At 40.3% G+C, this 26,277-nt stretch overlaps 1 protein-coding gene across 1 annotated transcript in view; it reads left to right on the top strand.

Moving 5' to 3' along the window:
- Positions 1-26,277, top strand: part of rab6ba (RAB6B, member RAS oncogene family a) — a 51,756-nt gene that overhangs the window by 2,600 nt on the left and 22,879 nt on the right. Inside the window, exon 2 of the mRNA XM_061078312.1 lies at positions 20,343-20,401. Within this exon, the coding sequence (XP_060934295.1) occupies positions 20,343-20,401 (59 nt within the window). The remainder of the gene's footprint in view (positions 1-20,342; positions 20,402-26,277) is intronic.

Genomic DNA, 26,277 nt, shown 5'->3' with positions numbered 1-26,277 from the left:
GAGATGTGAGCATAAACTGGCTGTTACGGACTGAACAGCTCAATTATTGATAAAGAATTATTAATCACTTCTCATGTGGCACATGTCCTTTTGTCTTTGTTAGACCTAGAACTCATCGTGATCAACATCTGGTCTTAAATGATTCCTTTGTGAGGTGTGTTACTTCCCTGACAAATACAGATAGGAGGGCATCTATCAGTGTGTATATTTATATCTGTCCTAATGTTGGAATAAGACACAATCCGCTAAAATCGATTCCTCCCCCTGAAAGGCAGAATTTGCATTTCCTGTAATTACAGTATTTCTCACCACAGTATGTTAATTGTAGTCACTGCTGTAACATTTTAGCAGCAAGATAAACCTTTGGCCCGATAAAATCCTGGAGGTTCGTAGAGTTTAAAAAGCAAGATGCTGTTGTTGACCTCATTCTGTAGTGTCTTTTATCAACTAGTCTGGGCTGCTGAACGCTCAATGTCTCCGGAGATTCCACAGGTCTGTAGTGAGGGTCCCAGTCAGGGAGGAGTGGAGTCTGTTATCAGTGTGAGTGGACTTTATTTGTCAACTCACTGCTCAGCCAGACCCCGTGTTTGATTGGCCATCTCCGGTGGAGCTGCTTCTCTCTGACTTGTCTGTCTATAATTGCAGATGGAGCGCAGGCCGGTGTGAAGAGTCATCCTTTACAGAGGCTGCAGTGAAAAAAGGCCACTTCTCCTTTCTGGGTTGATGGTGCCTGTGTACAGTGAAGGCCCATAATTGTAGGAATAGTGTCTGAAACAATGTGCTATAAAAGGAAAGATGGCATGATGTTCTGTTTTTCACAAAAGAACCGGCTAACGTCAGAGAGGTGGGGGCTCCAGATTAAGTGGGTGGAAGCAGGCAGAATGTTAAATGAGCTGTCAGGAAGTCTCTCCTCCTTCATACTTCTCCTGGTGTTTTCCACACCGCCGGTTCAAAAGAGGCTGACTAAAGATTTCCTTGACAAAGCTGAAGGCTGTAAGCAGACCACTCAGTTGTTTCAAAGCCTGTGTGCCCACTGTCCTGGTGAAGCAAGCATTTTGTATGCAATGTTCTGCATTTATTTGGTCATAGTGATTTTTGCCATAGGCAAGTTTTCAAAGGAGCAATACTGCATGGTACTTTTGTTAAAGCCAATTGTTTGGAGGTAATCCCCTTTGTATGCTTCATTTCACAGTTGACAAACAGATGGGAATACGTTTGGTAGATGCATCTGCATGGCTGCCATGAGATTGTTGCTCGCTAGATCAAAATGCCATCTTCCATCTCTGGCTGCAGATTGTAAAACAAAAATACTGCTGAGTCACTGGACCAGTGTGCTTGAAAGTAGGGTTCAGTTGCTTGCCTAATGCAGCAATCACCATGTTTCCAGGAAACAGATTTCTCAGTAATTGAGACCTGAAACCACAGATGCAGATATAGATATTTTCACAGACATGCAATAACAACATGCATAGAAATATGTGCAATGATAAGTGAAGGATAAGTGCAAGCATTTAAAATTAGTAGCCTCTCAACTCCCTCTGGAATTATAACAAAAGTAAACACTACGGCGGACTATATGTGTTTTTAATCCATTTTTGCTTTGTGTAAGTTGTTGGAGAAGTAATCTTATAAGGATATCTCACATTTCAGTTCATTAATATGGAAGGTCTATGGCTCATTATAGGAAAGAACCTGTCAAGTTTGATTTTTAAACTTCTGGGACTGGATGCATATAGATAATGTATGTGGAGCCTGTATGTGCACTTACCTCGCCACGGAAGCTGAGACAAACATTCAGTGATGGGAATATCTTGTGAATCTATCTGTGTGAAACAAGAGGAGGTTGGAGAGGAAATGTGTTGAGAACACGGCTGTGCTTTTCATGTGGATTTGTGTGCTGTGATGGCTTTGTCTCAAATGCTGCCTGCTACTTATATAATTCTAGCATAAGTATTGAAATAATAATCTATATTTAAATATACTGAATATATATTTCAAAATATAAAATATTATTGGAAAACACCTCACTCAGTGTGTAATAATCAGAGTTCACCTTCCATAAATGTTCCTGCCAAAGCTAAACACCTATGCAATAGATGTCCATAAAATGTATACTTACAGATCTTAGTGTAAAAAGTTGAACTTCAAGCAGTAGTTTACTTTAAATATGTAGGATACAGTATTTTATACAATACTACTCTATGAATGTAGACCAGGGGTGTCCAAACTACGGCCCGCGGGCCAACTGCGGCCCGCCATCCATTTTTAATTGGCCCGCATTAAACGCCCGGTGCATGCTTCTGCGTTTTCAGAGACATGCAAAAAGGGGCACGCAAGAGCCCCTTGCGTGCTCCTTCTTTCGTGCCTGGGGCGTTCACCAATTTTTGTAACTATACGTCAAAGCTACGCAAGCCTCACGCAGCCCGCAAGGCTGTGATTGGTCCGCTAACTACATCCTTTCCAGAGTCATATTTCCGGTTTCATGCCCCATAATACCGGCAGAAACCAAGGAAGATTTAGAAGAACAGATATGGACCTAATAGAAGAGCACTTGGCAGAAGAGATCTGAAAGTTTGTCCACTTGTATAACCCGTCACTGACTAAATACAAGGACACGCAGATGACCTGCAATTCCTGGAAGGAGATTACATGTCATTTTTTATCTCGGCTGACGTCGATTTGCAGGTCGACGAGTGTACGAAGCTGTGTAGAAAGATCAGGGACAAATTTGTCCTGAAAAAAGTAAAAAAACAGCCGACAAAGAAGGTGTCTCTAAGGTTTTCTTCGACAAAAAACGTTACTCCACCTAGTGGTCTGGCGGTGAATTGCTTTGCTGACTTGCTAGCTGTCCCTCAGAAAGCTGCCACGCCCCCCCGCCCTGAGCGACGCGACTGTCAACAGTCCACTCCAGGGCAGGGGGTCGGGCGGCGTGAGTGGCCCAGTCCTTCGTATTTTTTTCTGTATGTGGCCCTCGGGACAAAAAGTTTGGACACCCCTGATGTAGACAATGTCCCCAGATATTAACTAGTTTCTATCATCTTTTTCTTTTATGGACATTTTGGGGGACATTTATTAGAGCCCAACTGATTTATCATTCGGCTAATATGAGCCTTTTGCAACTGTATCAGTGTCGGCATTTATGTGACGATATGAGCCAATATAGAAACTTTTATTTTACATTATAAACAATGCAACAAGATTGTAAAGTATTTATGTTTAAATATTCATCTTATATATATTTAGTTGCATTTTAGTTTTTTATCGTAAGGGTTTGATAATGACATCTTTATTTATTTTCTCTCTATATATTTATATTGATCAATCTATCAATATCATACATTTTTGACTCCCTTATATTGACATCAGCCCCCAAAAATCCATATGTGTCAAGCTATAAATTGTATGCCTTTATAGTCTTTCTTGTGCAAGAGCATGACGTGCTCTGCAGAGAGCCCAGGTGTGTGAAGGGTGGAGGAGGTGAGTCCAGTTGACTGAGCTCTGCAGGTTGTAGCTGATCAAACGGCTGACAACTCATCTGTTGCTCTTTGAAACAGTCATTCAATTAAAGGATATTAGTCTTGAATCTTAACCACACCTTCAAAAGATCTTCTCTCTTGAAGGATCTGACAACAGAGACTGGATGCTCAAGGGTAGCACAGTCTACAAGCTGTGGACTTGACAGAATCCCGATGTTGCAGCAGGAAGATTGAAGTCTGTGGGAGTCCAGGCTACATTCCTGAGCGGCATCTCTGTTTGCTGCGACATTTGTTAATCTGGCTGTGTCTAAAGATAACTGATCATCACTTTCATTTCACATCTCATTGCATCTTCCCAGCATGTTCTTCGTCTGTGATGGATGGCGGGAAACAAGTCCCTGACAGCTTTGATCTGCTATTGATTGGCTCAGCTGCCTATTAGCGGGGGTAATTGATCAAAAGGCATCAATCCCAGTGACGTGTAGTCCCTCTGTTCATTTATTTAGGGCAGGAACAAATGTCCTAAAGCATGTGTGTACTTTTCACTTTTTCCATCTTTAAACAAAGATCCTCCTTACCTGTTTTTCTACTTCCAACTCAACATTCTAAGACAACAATACGGGCATTTTGATATTAATGACTATGGCTTTATTGTTTTTAAACAAACTCACATTTTCTGACTTGCTGCAGGAGCTGGTCTGCAGCAAGGGTTTAACAAACAAATAACAACTATATGCAGCTGAGTGGGTGTGTTCCCAAAGGCCCACGGGAAAGCACAGCCTCACTTCAAACTTTGCTCATAATAAAGTAGGATTTCAAATGTATCTGCTGGCAATGAAGTGATGTAGGGAAACTGTCTGATTCAGTTCCGCTCTCCTATGTGCCAGTGAAAAGAGTTTGGAAGCAATATCCTATGACACAGATTTACAAAGAGCAGGAATAAAAATAGCGAGGGTTGGTGTCGCTTTTATTACAAATGTGAAGTCTTACCTTGTTATTCTAAAGAACAACTTTAATAAGGATCCAGGAACTTTTAAGTGCCACATCATTCAGCTGGAGAGACTGTGCACACTACTCTCTCTAAATTGTATGTCTTAGAAATAGATTGTGCTCTCGTTTAATGTGAGAATCTTTCGAAGCAGAAAGAGAGTGAGAGAGACCAAGAATTCCATTTAAACATAATCCCAGTTTCTCAACCAGAACAGGTCTGTGAATAAGACTCCCACTGTGGAGGAAGGCTGTCATTTACCCAGCATGGGATGTGACACTCCACTGAGTTCAGCAGGTCTCCATCGGTGTTTACCCTTTCACCAGCTCCCCAGATGAGCCCTCATCACCGGGATGCCTCAATGCACCCTGTGACAGCCTTCACCTAACCTGCCTTGAAATGATTGTCTTTGTAATGATTGTCTGTCTTAAAAAAAAAAAATTAGTTAAAGGTTCAGTGTGTAGATTTAGGTTAAAGGGCTCTATTGGCAGGAATTTAATATTAAATATCCTTTGTGATGTTTTCACTAGTGTGTGATCAAACTATATTATACAAAATTTAGTTTTCTTTATCCTTGAATGGGCCCTTTATATTTACATCGGGATTATCTATATACATCTATTTACAGTAGCCCAGACTGAACAAACTAAACACCTTTTGAGTTCTTATGACAACTAAAGGCTGCCACAGGTTTGGAAAAGGAGGGTGAGGTGAAGGGTATTCAGCTGCAACATGCAACTTCACCATTAGATGTCATTAAATTCTACACACTGAACCTTTAAAGTTAGGGTTGGTAATCCTGGAAAAGCTAGCTAGAGCTGGCTACACTTTGAAAATATGCAGCACTTTGAAAATATGCAGCAGATACATCCCAATCCCTCCCATAGGCTGTCTCGTTGAAGTCATGCGCCCGGAAACTCATGAAAGTGCACTGCCGGACATGCAGGAAGCAGATTTGTCTGTGACTCGCTTGCTAACTTCTGACTATCGTCTTTGTTTGAGCACCATCTGGCTCTCTGGCTTGTGAAAACTCTGGTCATGTGCAGGGAAAAAACTGGCAGGTTGCATGCAGGCAGGCAGGTTGGTTAGTGACAGACAGGTATGCCAGAAAATCACAATAGTTCTTATTGGAGTCCTGGCTACAGACACTAGCTATTTGTATTTTTATTATTTTTTCCCAGACAACTTTATTTATTGACGCACATGCACAAAGGTCACTCTCATTTTATACAGATTCCAAGTGTCAGGTACACAGTAGGGCTGTAATGATTCATGAACCAAAAACGCTTCAGAGCTGTGCAGGGACCTGGAACCGGAGCACGCCCTGCCGGCTTCAGTGCTGTGCGGGCGGGCAGGAACAGGAGCGGGCCCCGACTGGGCCAGGAGACACTCCTGCAGCGTCGCTCGCCTCTCTGCCTGCCTCTTGAGAGCCTCTAGCTGCTGTATGCCCTTTGCTGCCTGCTCCCGGTACATCTGCCATTACTCATCTGCCATTCCAACCAGCACCATCTCAGCCTGCAGGTCAGCGTCTCTGGCTGTGTTGAGCCCCCCGTTGACCGCCACTTTGGCAATTGTCGATGGCCCGGGGTCTTCCAACAGCAGCCAGAGAACCCCTCTCTCTTCATCATCTTTATTTCTTTAACACAGGCGCAGCATGCATCTAAATAACTAAACTTAAGGTGTCCAGCAGTTTCTGATGGCTTCTTGGCAGCTCATCTTTCTTCCCAGTCTCTGTCTCTCTGCCATGTGTGTCTCTCCTTTTGTGGCATCTCCCCTGCTGTCTTTCAAACTTGAGGAGTAATCAGCCACCAGCCATCACCTTCACTGATTACTCCCCTGGTACAGGTGGATGTTCTCTCTGAACCACCTCCAAAGTATCCAATCACACTCCAATCCAATCACAACCCCAAGACCACAACCCGCGTTATCTGAACCAACACAAAAGTGACTAGTATCTTCAGAACATTGAGAGTGTGGGTCGGCGTGTAACGTTTGTTTTACCTTTAACAAAGTGCGTTGTAGAGTCTGCGTGTTGTCGCCACTTGGGAGCAGACGCCTCGTCCCTACAGTCCTAGTCAGGAGGAAATCATCTGGTGGATTGTTTATTCCCCTGTGGAGTTTCCCTGGAGCTGCCATACGGCGTATGCCAGACTGACTGACTCACTTGACCATCAATGGTACCGTGAGCGCCCTGAACATATTGTATATACGAACGCTGTTGTTATTGAAGTGACACAGATGTCTCTCTTTCTGTTTACTTTCCTGAGTTGCTGGTTTATAAAGATCTGCAGTAAAACCCGGAACAGCTTATTTTCGTTGCATCTGTTTTTCGTTGTTTGAACTGGAAAGAGCTGAACTGTGGACTATGTATATGGATTGAACTCTAGCCGTTGAGACTGTGGGAGACACGCACATATCATGGCTGTCATTACAGCAATAGTGCAAAGACTAAAGAGTGAAAGATAACGTCTCGCTTGAGAAAAAGAACTGCATTGCATGCCACAACTGCAGCCATGAGGTCTAACTGTCTGCATGGATGGTAAACATCTTATGGACCATTCCAGCAAGCGCTAGCGTAACAGTGCGAGTGAGCATGCAGCAAATAGCTCCCCACACTCCAAGTCAGAGATCACATATGGTATTATAGGAAAAAACTTTGGGTTCATTATGACATAACTGACAGGACAAATTAGAATATGGCAGGCTATCACAGTCTTTGTAAATAATGTTCTCTGATCTAAACTCTGCTGACTATCAGGACATGAACAGGATTTCAACAGTGTTTCAGAAAAAAACTACCAGCCCTACAGGTAATGTTTTTAATCATTATGCTGTTCCAACCAATAGACGTGGCTGTGTAAATACAGTATAATGTAGTATTTAGATGCCAGTGTAAGAACCATGCAGATGGTTGTGCAGGGTGTGCAAGCATTCTATGTTAAACTCAAGTTTAACAGCCGTAAGAAGATTCTGTGCGGCCACAGCAATGTAAAACAACTCTAATGCTTCAAACGCTTCTACTCCCAATGTCAACATATTCAGGGACAGCGATATAAAAATGAAAACCTTTTTTTGACAGATGCAAAATATTTCTTTCTCCAGGCCTTTTTTGACACTCATCCTGTCAGCATCCATTGATGGACAGGGAAGCATCTCCAGGCCTTGGTTTTAGTCCTTTTATTCATTTTCTACTTCTCTGGAATCCAGATAACTCTTTAGAAGCTGATAAGTACTTTGTCCCACACATTGCGGAGGCTATGGGAGAGTTTAGCCTTGGAGCCAAAGCAAGCCTTGATCCGAAACACAATGGTAACAATGCTTGTTTTGTTCCTGCTGCAGAACAAAGATCTAAAGGTAAACAAGCAAGGATTTCATAATGTGACAACAGCCCTGAGTCAGCATTTCTTTCCTGTTCAATCCAAATGCTCAAAACTATATTTTATTTACACAACTGGTTCTGATACCAATGAACACATTTGTTGTAGTTTATCTTCAAAACTAGATTAGGACAAACTACATTCTTAAAGTCCCTATCTTTCAGCATTTTGTGTATTTTTCAACAAGTCATAATTAAAAACACTGGTCTGTTGTTGAGTGAGTCAAGCAGATTAAGGTCTGTATTATTGGGTGGATCCATTTGTCACCATGGAGCACAAACTGTCTCATGATTTTGGTCTGCGGCCCCTTCAATATGATAAAGTTGTTTTTTTCTTACTCATAATAATTATTTCTACCCATATGGTGCGTTTGAGCAACAGCAGATGCCAAGTCGCTCTGACCCACTGATTTCCCAGTGCACTTGAGAGAATCATATTTATTGGGTCTGGCTGTTTGCCAGGGTCAAAAGAATGAGCTTGGAGTGTCCAGCATGCGGCCCATGTTGCTGCAGTTTTTTTCTGCCCCAGTTTAAAAACATGGCCTAATGCAACTTAGCTTAGTCAGTGGGTCTGTGACCAAGTACATTTACTCCTATGATGCATATGTATATTTTATATGGCAATTTCAGATTCATCTGGGTGGAAAGTGTGTCATACAAACATCATTAAAAGCAGACGTACACAGGATTCCTACAAGAGGATCAAACGGCTTACTGTGCCACACACTGACTCATTATAACCATTTACTGGCACTGCCAGCACTGCTTTTAAACAAAGAAATTATTCCAGAGATAAATTGATTAGACGGTTCAGAGTGTTGTGGAAATTTGTCATGTATGTTTGAGAGTTGCTTGTTCCCTGAATAATCCAAAAAGACTAGTGATGAATCATCTCTAATTTAATTCAAGCAGCGTGCAGAGATGGACTCAGATCTCCAGAACGTCTGCTTTAGGATAAATGGAAAACATAAGTAAGTTTAGGTTCAGCCGAACACTCTTCAGCTGTCATATGTTAACCCCTCACTGCCTGTGTGCCTGCATGTGTGACCACAGATATCGCCCAATGAATATCCCCCCATTCTTTATAGCCGTTATCAGACATGAACTCAGGAAAACTCGTGACAATGAGGTCAAGACTTTCTCTGGACTTTGCCTTTAACACATGAAGAATACAGCAAGATAAGCGTTATTGTAATATGTTGTCCCATCCAATGTTAAATCTTGTCGCTTCTTCTGCAACAATGAAGTTAAAACACTGTGTTGCGACATAATCAGGGGAAGAACTTCTCTCCTCTCTTCAGGAGTGTGGGTCGGCTCGTCTATGTCGCTCTTCGCACAAACTGACGATCGCATTTATTTAGTTTTTAACCAATGATGTTGGATCAAGAATCTGGATCGTTCCGGTCACTTTAACCAAGATGTCCTGTCTGTCCGTGTCACATCATGTCTCGAGTTGTGTAGAGCAGGTGAACTGTGTGCGCGCAAAATGTTGGACTTTACTTCATTTTTGATCAGTGTTGGTGTTAATTGTAAATGTTTTAAGTGAGCACAGGTCAGTGGGGGGGAGAGGAGGGGGAACATGTGGCAAGGTAATACAGCACAGTACAAGGATACTGAACTTGTAATGTGTTTCTGCCCTGATCATGAAGCAGCAGGTCAGGTCCACCTCTGCAAATTGAACGAAGCAGTCAGCAAAACCCGATAGTTTGAGAATGCACCCATTGGGGAAAGTATTTACCGAATTATTCGACATGAGCAACATTAAGTGGATGAGAGGATATAAATGTCGATTTCTATATGTAATCCTACATAGTCACACCTACATATTTTATATTTGCTGTGTTAAAAAGTGCTTCTGCGCTTGTTCTCTGAGGCCGGGGATGATGAAAGATTGGTGTAACCGTCTCTTCTGGACACTTCGAACACCTGTTTGTGATTCCAGTCATGAGATTATCTCATAGGCCGTGTGCATTTACAGTCAGTTTCACAAGATTTACTTTGTTAACTCCATAACTTTTAAGTGAAAACACAAGAACATGAGTAGATCTGATAATATCTGAAGTACTACAACATACTGTATGTCTGGAAGAAGAAATAAATTAAAGCGTGTGTCCTGTTTTTTTGTCTGAGAGGATGCTGTTTTCATTTCTCGAGCCTCCAGCTGCCCTTTGCCTTGTGAGAATGGAATCTAATTTAAACATTAAAACGTCAAGTTGGTCCCTCTCGAGCCCTCTGGCCTCAAACAGCAGACATATGACTTCTATCTCTTTTCCTAGGGCAATCACAGACACCACAAGGGTCATACTGTGCATTTCAAAACTGGTGGCACACATTGGTGGGTGTCACTGTGCCCTTACTGTGTGTTTGTGTGGGTATGGCAGTGGCTTTTAGTAATGTCAAATGCCTCATTAGACTGCATGAGGGCTGAAATGGCTTCCTGAGTGCTTTATGTGTGCCTGGAAACTGGGCCTTTGTTGAGTTTGAAAGCATGTTCATCCATTATTCAGAGGCATTGGTAAATGGACGCATCCTCGTAAGATTTCATTTTCCAATTTCTCAACCGTCCATGAGACTCATTGTTAAAATAGTCAATGGTAATGCTATCACAATAACTCTCTCATTTTTGTTTATTTTTGTTGCTATCTGATTCTGATGAGGCCACGTGGTAGTAACCGACAGAATCTGTCGCATTTAACGCAAAATATGGCTGAGGCTGATCCGAGGTATTGGAATAAATGGTTATGTTTGTAAAGGAAAAGTCAGGGACTCACCCAAGTTATTAGAATCCATTTTGAGGAACAGTTGTTGAGACATTTCACAGACAACCACATGCCATTTATAATGGTGCTAGTGGAAAAGTCACTTATAAACAAAGTCATTAGGAGTCATCTTCAGGGAACATTGAATCTACATTGTACATTACATGTACGTTTAAACCAAATCATTGTGTAGATGCTGAGCTATAAGTCAGGATTAGTAAAAGCTTTGCTGGTGAAACTGTAGGAAAAGTTGAAGGAATTACCAAGGTCACTAAGACTTATCCTCTGGTGATCCTGACTGCCAATGTCTTGGTAAATCAACCAGCAATGACCTTTAACCTTGAAGAATCTATGTCTCGACATTTGCACAGCTAGCTTTCAAGAAGTTACATGATTAGACTGTTATTGATTTGAATAAAGTCGATTTTATCTTGTCTAAATTTAACTGACATGTTATATATCAGCACATATAACTGTCAGTCACACAGATGTCATCAATTGTCTGTAAAGAATCTCAGCTAAGGTTGAGGGTGAGGGTTAGAAATCATCTAAAATCACCACAACCTCTGCACTCACTAGTTATGTTTTAACAGGCGTAGGGAGATGTCAATCAAGCCCAGTCTACACCCACACAGTCCTGAGAGGTCCAATTAGATATAAAATAGGTGAAAACACTTGTGTTGGAGGACTAGCCTGATCTTAATGAGGAGTAACTACCCATATTCAGCTTGACATAAGTCAAATATGCTGTTTAAAGCAAGTTTGGTGTTTTTTGTATATTCTATGCTCTCTAACCACCATTTCAAATGTATGAGTACTTCCTCTAGTACCTTTGTGCATTGCATTTTTTATCAAGAGTGTGCAAGACCAGCAGACTCAAAAGTTAAGCAGTGTTTTATCATGCAGATCTTACTTTTTAAAGTATACTAAGCATGGTATAATTTACACACTGGAAGGAAACAGCTAGTCTTACTCGACTAAAATGTGTACTTCCATATATTTCCAAAGCTGTACCATTCCAGCAGCTTTCAATGTCATGTAAATTGGATAGTTTACAAAACACAAAGCTGGGTGTTATAATTTACTTACCAGAAAGAAAAAAACATGGCTGGTTAGCTCTTTTCTTCTGTTTATCTGAGGTTGAGTCACAGGGGCAGCAGGCTAAGCAAGGTTTTCAAGGGCGTCCCTCTTTCCAGCAATGCTTTTCAGCTCCTCTTGTGGATTCTGAGGTGTTCTCCGGCCAGATGGGATGTCTCCCCCGAACAACCTCTTATGGCTCATTTAGACGTGAATGAGCAGTGGCTCTATCCAGATCCCAAAGGCTAACCCCAGCCAATCTATGCAGGATGGTCATTGGCGTCTTGTATCTGTAATCTGATTATTTTTGTGAATACCCAGAGCTTATGTCCATTGGTGAGGGTTTGAATGTTGATTGACTGGTAAATCGAAAGCTTGCCTTCCGGCTCAGCTCCCTCTTGAACACAATGGTCTGGTACATTACGGCTGACGCTGCATTAATGTTCCTGTCTATCTCCATCTTCATCTCACTTGGGAACTAGACTCGTTGTACTCTTATGGAAGAAACAGTCCATCCTGTTACACAACTGTTTGTTTCAAATGAGAGCTGTAACAAGGCATCTGACCATCAGAGTCTCCTGTTACTTAATTTCCACCCTCAGAAGATAGGGGGATTTACTTCATGGTAGATTTTTCTCAACTAGAATCTCTTTTTTAACTCAATGTTTGGTCAATTCATACAATATTCAGATTAGTCACTAATTGTGCAACATCAGGAAACAATCATGAATCCAAACAATTAATCAAAGTAAGATTGATTCAAGTTTTATCTCTAAAAGATTTTTCAGCGCTCTTTCTTTTGATTTGTTAGTGCATGTAATTCGTTAACTTAGACTGAAAGAAAGATTTGAAGGCCATCTGCTGTTTGCCATTCTCTTGTTGTATTCGTTATGCCAGCTGCTATGACTGTGCACACAGAATCAAGAGTCAATATCTCTCCCACTGGTCTGTATCTCCTCCGATCTCCTCCAGATCGCTGTACTCTTCTTCTTCTGCAAGGACAGACATAAATAACCACTTATTTTCCTCCGTTCCTCCATTCATTGATAAATATTAGATATCTGCCTCTCTCCAGCGTGCTGAGATCCCATCTGAGTGTGTCGTGCAAAGGCAAGGCATTAAACCCACTGTTTTATTTTTATCCATCTCTCTGTGAGTGGGAGCCGGGCCTATGCAGAATGCACTGCCATGCTCTGATTGGCTGCCAAGTCCTCAAGGGTTTTCCATGATGGCTGCCACCAAGTGACCAGCAGTGGATTTACCTGTGTCCTTGGTACACATAGTCAGGGCGAGATAGTCAATTGTGTTTATTATTATGCTTTGTAAATATTCTGCCAATGCTGAACCAGACAATGATTGATTTTGTCATTAAATGAGTGGGAATATTTATTATTTTAAGAGAATAGTTTCTGTCACATCCGTTAAATACAATCATCTTCAGTTCTTATGGTGTCTCATAGGTTTGTATTGTTTTCATTCCAGCATTTTTGTTAGGCATTCGTTTTTTCGTAACTGGAGTAGGTGTCGAGATGAGATGCTCCTTAACTAACTCATTTCATTGTTGCATACTTCGCAAATGGCAGGAGGAGCCAGAGCCTAATGTGAACCCAGCTGTGTGGGACCTTTAATGTGCTGTAAAATTGTATTTTGAGCTCTTAAAGGATGCCTTGATGAGCTGTCTGCTCACTGTGCTCAGCGGAGTCCTGGTGGTGCAGGTTGTGTAGCAGCAGGTGCTCAGTTCTTTCCGTTAATTGGCTCCCCACGATGTTAACTCACTCCACAAAGTCTTTGAAGCATCACATGCATGGAATGGAGTCTCCACTCCACTGTGGAGACTTCATTTAAACCAAGTCTGTAATTGGAGACCCACTAAGCAATAATCCTAGTTACTGTTTATTGAGGTGTCCATATGTTGGCTACATAATTGAGATGTTACTCAGTGTGGAAGTACATGATCAACAGGGATAGCCTTACTAGTGTGGATACCTGACCTGAGCCTGTCGGGATACTTCGGGCCAACTTCTAAAGTAAAAAAATATTTTGGGTAAGGTTCGGTCCTGTTGGTTCAGGCTATCTCTACTAAATTTGTTACATAGCACATGCCTGTAATCGGGGAAAACATCACCTTCATCAGATGCAGACAAAATAAACACACGGTCGGGTTAGGGTAATGCTTAGTTAGTCTTGGAGGGGTTCAGACAGCAAATTGGTGCCCAAGCCAACCTCTAGTAGAGACATGTGCACTGAGGGTGTTACTAATATAGACGGTTTTGCACAGTGAGCAGTGTAGTGAAGAATAGAGTAAAGTAAATTAATCTTAGTAATGTGATAACCTGGAATCTATTCAGAATTTTACTTTAAACTTAGATTTTATTTATAAAGGTCATTTTAGTCATCTTTCAGAGAACTACTCAGTGTGTGAAACAGTCATACCATCTTCTGTGGCTCTGGAGGAAACTATGAAATGTCAGGACGTAACTCTGATGACGTCGTCTTGAATAGAGGAGTGGTAACACCACAAAGGGACATTTGCTCATTGATGAAATGTGTGTGGAGCTCCAAGCTTCGTAATGTGACTACTCTCAAGGCTAGCTCAGTCCCTAATGGGTATAGTAACAATACAGTGTATTTAAAAGATGTATATGTAAAATCTACGACTCATGTCAGTCAAAAGTTGCTCTTTTGTGGAGCAGTTTTTACTCCAACAAATAAAAAGTAGATTTGTTCATTGCAGGTAATGAGCTATGAACCATGTTGACCTCTCCTTCCCTTCAAAGGTAAACCCTGTCAAGGTGGATTGCTCACATTAGACAGTCCCATCAGATGGTGCTGTCTGTTTCTACACCGGTATGAGGCACAACAACGTTAAAGATGTACATGGCTTATGTAACCATGAATTCCTCTCATAACCTCTGCAGCTATGAAACAGTGCAGATTAACTCTAGCATTACCGCAGCCATTTCAGTGGAGATATGAAATCACAGCAAAATGTTTCAATAATTCCAAAAGACTAAAATATAGGCTTGCAAGTTACCTAATAGTGTTTCATCAAACACTATCAGGGCTCTGACATTAAGGCCTTGTCTACAATACTGCATATATTATTTTAAACAGATTTTACCCCCTCCAAGTAAAAACAAAACTCCCACCACATGCCCTTTATTTTCACGAAATATCTCCGTCCAGACAAGAACAGAAAAATGACTACAAAAGCTCAAACAAGTCTACAAAGTCTATAATCTGTCAAATACCAGAGAGGAATATTGTGAGCAGGCTCTGTGAGAGTATTGACCCGTCAACTAGGACATACAGGTAGCCTATTGTTTTTATTGTTTTTTTGGTGCAAACAACAATGGACATGCGCAAAGAAGGCTGTGATGTCATCATTTCTGTTGTACATGTACACACCAATACACAGAAACCAGAGGTTCTACCGACCTGTTTTGTATTTAGCCCTAACTCATACAGAACATATAAGTCATATCAAGGATATATCTAAACAATCTCATTAAATGACTTGTTTCTCATTACGTGATTAAAACTGTTGAAAGTTCATTATTGGCCTGTAGCCAGGCAGTTCAATTAATAGCTAAACGTCTGACAGTTCAATGTTACCCTTCCTTTAGAAATTTAATAAGCTGCAGTTTTCTCTGTAAACCCAATGCTCTGGGAGAACACACCTGCGATATGACTTTAAAGAAAAGAGGTTATTGCTGTGATATCTCCAGCGCTGACTTGGATTTTGCTTTTATGTTTGACTAAAACTACTAATCATTTGAATCCCATCATAATCCCTAAAATAGCGCGAGTGTTAACGGCAAAGAGGATGAAAAGCTTATGAGGAGGAAATGCTCAGAGATGCAGAGCTAATTCTGAAATGTAATCAAAAATCTGCCTTGTAAATCACTTCTTTTTAGCCTTTCAGAAAATTCACTAAATTATTGCAGCCATGTAAGTAAGCTTCCTGCTTCCACCCCAATGATTAAATTCACAAAAACAGACCTGAGTTATATCTGAGGATACGTACAAAAATGTAATTACACTCTCTGTTCAGCCATTGAAGATTTGGAGACTGAAGGATGGATAAGGACAGGTCTCGTTTCCCTGTAGTGCTTTGGTATATCATTTCAATCATGTACTTAAATGCGGGTCATTATGCTGTTCTGAACATACATCCGAGCAAAACCAAACTGGTGTGTGTACACCTTCCTTACCTTGGCCTTTATACTGCACATTCCCAAATACTACTGAGTTGGAGAACGATATGGGATGTGGTGTTTCTCCCAGAGTTTTGAAACTTTGAGCAGTGACAGAGCACAGAAGATGCTGTGTCATGTTTCTTTAGTGGTTGAGAACGATGAGTCAGCACTGAGGATGTTGGATCAGACTCTCCACTCTAATGTTCTGCTCTCCCATAACTACTGATGTGAAGGCATTCTGAGTCTGACACACATTCAGGGTGATAAACAGAAACTGGATCTGAGACCGTAGAGCAGGGGTGTCCAAACTTTTTGTCCCGAGGGCCACATACAGAAAAAAATACCAAGGACTGGGCCACTCACGCCGCCACGCCCCCCTGCCCTGACAGTCGCGTTGCTCAGGGCGGGGGGGCGTGGCGGCGTTCTGAGGGACAGCTAGCAAGTCAGCAAAGCAATTCACCGCCAGACCACTAGGTGTAGTAACGTTTTTTGTCGAAGACAACCTTAGAGACAACATCTTTGTGTGTGGCAGTCTTTGTCGACTGTTTATTACTTTTTCTGGAGGACAAATTTGTCCCTGATCTTTATACACAGCTTCGTACACTCGTCGACCTGCAAACCGACGTCATCCGAGATCTTCCAGGAATTGCAGGTCATCTGTGTGTCCTTGTATTTAGTCAGTGACGTGTTATACAAGTGGTCATACTTTCAGATCTCTTCTGCCAAGTGCTCTTCTATTTGGTCCATATCCGTTCTAATAAATCTTCCTTGGTTTCTGCCGGTATTAAGGGGCATGAAACCGGATATATGACTCTGGAAAGGATGTAGTTAGCGGACCAATCACAGCCTTGCACGCTGCATAGCTTTGTCGTATAGTTACAAAAATTGGTGAATGCACACAAGCACGAAAGAAGTGTCTCTGATAACGCAGAAGCATGCATCGGCCTCTCCCCTGTCGAAGAAGCCTGGCCCCATAAACAAAACAAAGTGCTTTAAGTAAGTGCCATTTGAGCGCTACTAAATTTTGAGTTTCAAAAAAAAAAAAAATAATAATAATTAATTTTTTTTTTTTTTATACATTATATTTTTAGACATTGATGCGGGCCAATTAAAAGTGGATGGCGGGCCGCAGTTGGCCCTCGGGCCGTAGTTTGGACACCCCTGCCGTAGAGTCAATATTGTTTTTCAGTATGCATGGCTGCAGCTATTGATGGTTTTCATTGATTATTCTCTTTAAAAATGTCAAAGATTTGTGAAAAAATAACATTACAGTTAACAAGGCAAAGTCTTCGGATTTACAACCGTTCAAAATGTGGAGGTTTTTATAATAAACACAAATAGAACAGATTAAAGCTGCTCCGGCGTCACATACTCGCACACATGGAAGTGTAGGGTATTGCAAATCATATACCATTTTAAAACATCTAATTAAATCACTGTTTATGTCTTCGAAATGAATGATTTACCATTAATTTTTCTACTCCAGCCGTGCCAAATTGATTAATGGAGGTTTATGAGGCGATGTTACCTTACAGGGATAGTTCACTGAAACATTTAAATTAACTTATCTACTCACCCCCATGCCGATGGAGGGGTGGATGAAGTGTTTAAGTCCACAAAACACTTTTGTAGTTTATTACAGGACCAGAAGATGCACTACTTCGTACCGTAGAGTCTTAGTATCTACATAACTACATAGTCCTACTTTTGTTTGAGAAAATATGTATAATAAGTCATAAAAGACTTTTGATTACAAATAGACAGTGAATCAATTAGTAAAACATTGAATATACCAGTAAAAAGTAGGGCACCTCTGGAGAAAAGTATGCTAGATGATTTATTGATAAATTAGTATGAGGTTATTAGCATATTCAGTGCCTGTGTATGAGATCCTGCCTCGCAGATATAGAAACCAAGTGAGAGCACAGATACATGAAATTACTCTGCCTAATTAAACTGTGCGCCCATTGATGAACTGTGAATTTAAGAATTTGTGAGTCTCCGATCTTTAGTGCTCCTACAGCACTAAATTGCTTTCACATAAATAATGAAGTAGAATTTCACAGATATGTAAAAAAAACAAACCTGTAATGGCAGCAGCACAAAAAGATCTGCACCTGAGGTTTAGATCATTTAGATCTATTAGTCTATTGTCAATAAAATCAAATGTGGCAGTCAGCAAAGTACGGAGTCTGTCCAGTGTGGACTGATTGGTCTGTAGCACTTTGGACGTGCTCCCCTGCAGTTAGAGGGATATAAGAGACCAGCTCTCAGCCAAGCATCTGCACTGCTGCTAAATGGATATAAAAGAGGATGTGATTGATTCTTGCTGGCCTCCCGATTTGCTTTGCTTCAATCCTCCTCATTAATAAAATTACTAGGCAAAAAATTAATCTTAAAAACATTCACACCATCTATCAACCAAGTAAACCATGTCTAACCAGTCTTCTTCTTTATAAGTGATTAATTCTGGTATAATATGGCTCATGCTTCTAAAATGATGAATTGATTATTGAATGGATATGAAATTAGGTGGCTGTTTTCCAGTCATTTGTCAGTCACACACCGTAACACGCCTCCATAATGATTCCTGGCATCTGAGTATAATTTTTTCCAAAGAGAAAAGCATCAGCTCTAATGGCTTGATACATTTACAGGATCTAACACTGTAGCTACTAGTTACCAAATCAATGGATTTTCTTAGCAAAAATGAAGGAACCAAAAACTACAATTGTTTATTTTCTTCAGGGTAATAAGGCACTTTTGTAACTCATTAGTTGGTGCATGCTTTTTCTGTAAACACTTTTATGTCCCTTTTTAAGTTTATTTCATTACTTATGTAAATTACTTGTTCTCTTCTCATTAAGTATCCACTATAACAACATTGTTTGAACAGGAACACATTTTCCTGCGTTTTTTTTAAAGAATAGATATTGGTTATGGTAATCCATATTGTTGGGGCTAAACAATACTCAAAATTGTTTCTGGAAATGTGTCTATATAAGCATGGACTGTTGATTCATGTCACTAATTGCACCAGGCTGCAACTCTTTCAATATGATATAACTTAACAGTCATACAGGTGCCATGTTTAGACATATGATGTGTATTATCTTGTACGTACAAAGACAAACACAAGCAAATAACAAACCCCCTGAAAACCTGATTTCAAACCATACTACGCCACAATGTTAGATATTCAAAACTAAAAGGTAAACATTTGTATAAATCAATAATTAAACAGTTTCATCAAGAGTTTACCACTCAAAACTAACGAAAAAACACAAAATCTGTGCAATTATTAATTTAAAAAAGTCAGTGTTTATTGACTGGATGCAGCCTACTAATGTTGTGAACACCCTGTTGACGTTAATAGCTACATTAGCCTAAACAAAGTAATGTTAGCATTTGTGAATGTTATGTGAGGAGAGATGCTACAACGGATAAACCGAACCCTAATATTTCAGGAATTTATTTATTTTTTGATCTGTATGTCTTTGAGGTACTTAGATATATTTTAAGAGCTTCTTCCATTTGTTCAGTGGACCTGTTGCTCCATCCGCACTTAGCATCAACATTCAACATGTTGTTGTTAGTGTTTACCGTGCCTGCTTTCTTCTTCTTCTTCTTCTCTTTGAGTTTGACGTCAGACTGGAACACTTAGGTTTATTATGCTGCCCAAATCAATCTTGTACCTTTGGTTCCTCTTTAGAAAATGGAATACTCTCAAAATTTTGGCATTGAGCGGGTACCTGGGTATCAGTTCACTTAACATCCCTATCAACAACAGTTAACACATTTTAGTTATTTTAATAATCGTTGCTCCACTGTGATAGGTTTACAGAAGTGTATGATGTCATTAACTTTTTTCCAATGGAGCCTCATCCACCTTGAGCAGTGAGAAAAGCATGGACAGAAACAAAAACACAGAAATCCCTTGTGAATTAACCAAAACTGTTTATTTCCATGTAAGACCACATCACCACCACTAGTAAGAAGATGAGATAATTGGTTTTGGCATCAACCTGATTAATCAGTCTATTGGCCTAGCGTCTTGTTTTGACAAAGGTTGGATGAACTATAAATGTCAGTAAGCCTGTTAACAACTCTAAGATGACAGTCCTTCAAATGGAGAGGTCGAGTTTACCCTCACATTTTCAATTGTGCTGTTCTTTATATCTCAGCTCTGAATTATCTACATATAATGTGTTAAATGGGACACAAAAGTGTTTTGGGAAAAATAATGTTTACTCCAGCGGCAGCTCAGTAATTACATCTAAAGCTGATGCTACTGCTGACCCCTGGTCACCCCCATACACACTAATGAGCTCCATGGGGAGCAGTGACAGCCGTTGCAGAAACTATAACAACCAATCCCGCTGGTGCATCTATTGAGATTCTGCATGCAGTACCACGAGGGCTCTTGTCTATCATTTGTTACATTCTGCCTTTTTTCCTGTCTTGCAGTTGGAAAGACGTCTCTGATCACGCGGTTCATGTACGACAGCTTTGACAACACATATCAGGTAAGTGCTACTACAGGCACATAGCGACGTTTCTAGTGATCAGTATCAAACATTGCAGTGTACTGTTTGCCTTTCTTTTTTCATACATAAAATAAATAAATAAATCAACCAACACAAATAAGGCTCATCCTAATAAAGGCGATAAATGCACAACAAACATATTGTGTGCTAGTGTGCATGCCTGTGTGTGTGAAACAAGGCAGTGAAAGGCAACATGGAGATGAAAACAGACACGTTTGAACTGAACCACATCAGGAGCACAGTGGGCCCTCAGGCGATCCCTGTTTCTAAGCCTGTACTCCAAAGCAGCTGAATCGCACTTGTCATCCTAAAAACAGAATATTGCTTATGCAGCTGCAGCGGTGCTCTTTGCAAGCATCTGCAGACACGCAAAGGACCCTTGAATATAACCTGTGGCATTATTGCTTTATAAGCAAAAAGTTCTGTAGTGATAAAAATGAATTAAAAACAAAATCTCGCATATCTATTCTACCCTCCTTCTCATAGTGTGTAGAGTGTGTAAATGTGTGTCTTTCAGTTCACCCGGGCTCTGTATCCAGGGAGTGTATATGCACAGTGTTATGAGCCTCTGTAATTTGGGAAAAAATGTAAGAAGATTATCTTTGGAAACACTGTAATTCCAACAGCACGTAACAAGAAGAGGCGAACAAAACCTAACTTTTGTTTTGCTAAACTTTAGGTAAGAAGTACATATTAATTTGATTCTGATAATTATTTGTCATTCAGTGATACAATTTGCATCATATTCAATATATACACAAGATCTTAAATAAAACAACACCCCTCAAGATTATCTCAACATTAGCTGTGTCATTATAATCACACTCCACGATTACTGCATCAAACATTTGCAACCAAATATTTGAATAAAACAAAATACTTATTTTTTCTAAGATTTTGCAATAACTTTTGCAATTTCTAGTCTTTACCATCTAACGCGACCCCTCAGTTTAATGGGGCAATGTTGGTCAATCACTAGTCAACTATATCTAGAAAATCTTTAAATGCACAAAGTCCTTAACTGGATTTAAAAACAGCTGATAAAACAAATGTATTCTTTTAAAATTTTAAATAAATATCATATCAAAGTGTTTGAATTGAATACTGCATCAACTATCATGTTTTCATTTAATAACCCTCAGTTTAAGTTTTCTTTTTAAGACCTTATTGAACTTGATGGACGTTTTTAGAAATATGATTCGGCTTGCATTCAGTTAGTTCTTATTATATTAACAGTGTTTCTACAAAGACCTATTTTCATTGGCCTCACAACATCGTGCCACACGTCTCCTTTGTTCAGTGTTCACACAGTAAGTACTGGGCTGTGTTGTAATGAGATTTGGAAGGAACATTGTGTGTGGATTACATTTTCTGTGTTACCGCTGTGATGCAGTGCAGTTGCTGCTCCTTCGTCTTATGTCCCTATATTCATAAGTCATGTAAGACTACAGAGCCACACATCTCACATTGACAAATGGGACTTATGTCTTTTGTCTTATTCTTGAATCTCCATAATAAAAATAAGTTTTTTATCAGTATCACCCTCACAAGTTGCTGTTGAACAGCTTCATATTTGGGCAGGGTCGGCTGTTCACTCAATATCTTGACCTATCAGAATCTAAATGGTGGATATGGAATTCGTGGACATTTGTTTACTAAATGTTTGGCAGCTAATAGAGTGAAGAGGTGTCTCATTTCTTTCAAATTCCATTAAACAATTTCTGGACACAAATTGTCCCTGATGCTGTAGTTATGAAATAAGAATTGTTTTGAATTCATTGCTCATCTTCAGAGGTTTTTCCCATGTAAGTTGAGACTTCGCAGGGGGCATTGGAGAGTTGAAGGTGGGATGCAGAGTGGCGAGGCATGAGGCCAAGGTTATTGTAGTTTTGGTCTGCTCACTAACGGTTCCAGATACAGAACTGGCTGTGACCCACGCATCATGCAGGCAGTAAAGATGCTTAAAATACCCAAGGCTGGACATTTTCATAGAAAATCATACACTCTTTCTTCAGGCTATGACTTAATCAATTCTAAACATAGCTGTTACCATAATTCAGGTTCAATTTGACCCTTTCCTAGAATGTCATTATGGACAATACCCATTGTGGATAAATGGTCATAAATCAGTGGATTTAACACATTTTAAAAAGATGATCCTGATAACTTGATAATCCAGGGATAGTTGTCTCTACACCCAAACAGTATTTTTTATCTGAGGGGGGGGGGCCACAGTGTCAGACAAACCACTGATATATTTCATTCCAGTATTCACGATATTTCTACAATTATAGATGAGACCTAGATGTCTCGAGCATCATTTTCAGAAATTGCACACTAGCAACTACCATTAGCTGGAGTGAACGTGGCCTTCTGCTGTTGCCTGTCTATCCCGTGTGTCTCGCCCCAAGGCCACTGCTCAAACTCCCAACCTGATTGCAGTTGGGTAAATTACAGCTGTGAAATCCAGCAGCCATCAAGAAGGCACTAAGTGCAGCCATTCTGAGGAGCATTTGGGGAACATGGTTTGCCAGACAAATGGCCGTCTGCACTGTCCTCATAGTGGTGAGGCCCTGTCCTCCAATTATAAGTGGGCAGGCAGCATCTTTGGCAGACAGAAGCCAGACAGAGAGCATCTGCTTATTGAATAATATCCACATATGCTGTTTAATGTCACTGCCCCACACTATTGTAATGGCCTGTACCTCAAATAATTACAGCAGCCAGGGAGTAAAATTAAAATCAGATGGTTATTTTGTTTGTGTAAAACAAAATACTTTAAAGCCTCAATTTAACTCTGAGTCCACAATATAGCCTCTCCAATCCGTACTTACAGTCACCTTGTTTTTTATAGTGGATCCTGATTTTTTGATAGGTGCCATATTCTCTACTTTCTTGCCAGAGCTCCGGCTCGTGTGTGTGTGTGTGTGTGTGTGTGTGTGTGTGTGTGTGTGTGTGTGTGTGTGTGTGTGTGTGTGTGTGTGTGTGTGTGTGTGTGTGTGTGTGTGTGTGTGTGTGTGTGTGTGTGTGTGTGTGTGTGTGTGTGTGTGTGTGTGTGTGTGTGTGTGTGTGTGTGTGTGTGTCTCTGCTGTGCCCATTTTCTCTGTGTCTTATCAGTGACAGGTAGGGCTGCAAATGACGTTGCAGTCTTTTCCTAGCTCGACTCCTGAGACCTGTAATGGAAAATTACATATCATGACACAACAAGCAATTATCAATTCTGGATGTTTAATTCAAACCGTCTGCGGACGGTTTACAAAGGTCAAGTCACGACAACAGACTTGACCTCAATGGCACAGAGCTCAAACATCACGGTGACAGATATGAGGGCAATGGCGATGAGCTCTCAAAAGTACACTCCATTTATACAATCAGATCCCTCCTCTCCACAGTAAAATACATTTGTCCAATCAGCTTCTCTCCATGTCGTTACAGCAAGACCAGACATTGGTCTCTGGCGGTCTCTTTGAAGTTTGAACAAGATGCTAAACGCATCTTGTTCCAGACCCGTTGAGTTTCTCAGAGATCTCCTGTCTCTGCAGGTCACACCTATTAGCCTTTGAAGCTCCCTGCTGCAGAAGACCTATTGGCCCCTGTTGAGAAACCTTTTGTTCACACTAGACTGAGAAAGCCACGTCTATAAGGTCCTTCAAGAGCATTATGCATAGTGTTAACTTGACCTAAACTCTGACTATGAGTCTTAAACACAGAAATACATCTTTCAGTAAACTTCTTTCTATATAAATGTAATCTGTTACATTTGAACATGTCTAAATACAAAATTCCCATCACAATTCCTCCCTTTTTATCCATCTGGGATCAACATCTTTATAACATCTCATCATTTAGATTGGGAATTTTCCAGGATATGTGAATTTCAAAAATTGATCTTAATTAAAGAAGTAACACTAGTCTTAGCGCAAAAACAATACAACAGAGTTACACAATTGAAAATGATCAGTTTCTACAAACTTCAATAACATATTTTACAATTATTAAAATGATGTGCATCATATTATCAAAATGTTCACTGTGTTGGTGCCACACTTCGTCCTGATCGTGTGTCGAACACCTCCTTGTTGAAGAACATCTTGTTTCAGAGACATCTTGTATGCTCTGACTTTGATGATCAGAAATTTGTTGTTGTTCCTGCCAAGCATTCGTGAGCAGGGAAACCATCTCTTTTCCCTTGAATGCTTCTCAGTCGTATAATCATGTGTTGCTGATCTCCTGTTGGTGCGGTTGTGTTCAGCGTGTAGCTCTTCAAATGTGTTGACTCTCCTTGCAACACCTAAAAATTTCAGACTGAAGCTCACACACTGGCACAAAGCACTTCCCGTCCTGTAGATCCACCCCTGGCTCTGGAAATCCTCCTGCGTTGGCCCTCATCTCCAGGTTGACCTCTGCGACCTTCCTGTCATCTGTGTTGAGAGGCATTTGGCTTGCACTCGTTCCATCGACGTCGTCTTCTTCTTCCATCCGCACGTCCTTAAGCACAATCCAGTCTCCTGGTTTCAGGTCACGCAGTCCTCTCTCCATGGATTTAGATAGAATCTCCTCGTCTGCCTGTGGATTTTAAAGAGTACAGGAAACAGTTTAAAACAATATCTACCAGTTTGTTTTTCAATGTGTTTTTCAATGTGTTTGTTATGTTTGTTTTTTACTTCCTTCTCTCTCCACTGTCCCATCCCTGGCGGGATGTGGCATGATGTTGCCTTGTGTTGATACTCATACTCACCAGTATCCATAAAGCTATACTTATGAATATGTTACCCTTGTCAGCGGACATCCTTTTGAAATCTTCCATCATGGAATGAGTTCTCCGAACAGTATCTGTTTCACCGCTGGAGAATCCTGTTTAGATGTTTGGGAAACACTTCTGCTTGCATAGAAATCATGTCATAAAACAAAACAGTATTTATTTATTTCCCTAACCTACTTTATTTAACTTAATCTTTATTAAACATCTCTATAAATGATTAAACCGTTTGTTTTGAGGTGGATGTCAATCTTGTAGAATCTGGATGTCTCTATTTTATTTGTAACTCAAATTACATAACTCTGTTAAAAAAGTTTTATTGAATATTATTTAGAGTGTTTCTTGTCTACACCCAATAACCCAATTCATCTATATCCAGCATATGTTACTCCTCTCTCTTGACACACTGACTCCAGTCATGTGTCAATCCAACCTAATGAGAAAACATACACAGGTTGAACAAAATCATCCATATCCCACATCAAAAGTCCATCGACCACCAAACAAAACACAGTCTATCAAGACTACGTAATTCCTAAACTAATAAACCTAAAATCTACATTCTAAAAAAAAAATTTAGTTTGATGTAGTCTTGCTAACCGCTCCTGTAACCCACATTAAATGTCAGTGTTAAGAATCATTCAAATGCCTTCCATGTCCTCTACAGACTGCATACTGTTTGCAACCAGTAACACAGTCAAGGCAAGACAATGGTGTGAAGTCAATCTCATGAATTTCTTCTTCAGCCCAAATCACATGCAGAACCCCCATGCAAACAAGCTATCAGTGTAAATCTTGACACTCTCGCCACTAGCATATTTGCATCTCTTTGGTCCATGCATGTGATGATGGGGACGGTTTTCCTTTGTTTCAAACAGAGTCGTAAAACCCCTCTGTCATTCGTTATCACACTGTGATGCTGAAAACCTGTCATCAAACACTTCAGTTTCACAGTAATCAGCTGTTAACCATTTAAATCTGCTCTACTGATAAAGTTAAGAATTTCCTAGTTAAAAACTTTCTATTTGTAAATAGTAATGTCTATCATCCAAAACAATACTGTATCATAGCTGAACCTCCTAGCTGTTGAAAAGTG

This window comes from Limanda limanda, chromosome 9, assembly GCF_963576545.1.
Source record: "Limanda limanda chromosome 9, fLimLim1.1, whole genome shotgun sequence".
Classification (NCBI taxonomy): Eukaryota; Metazoa; Chordata; class Actinopteri; order Pleuronectiformes; family Pleuronectidae; genus Limanda; species Limanda limanda.
This window is presented reverse-complemented; position numbering and strand designations above follow the sequence as displayed.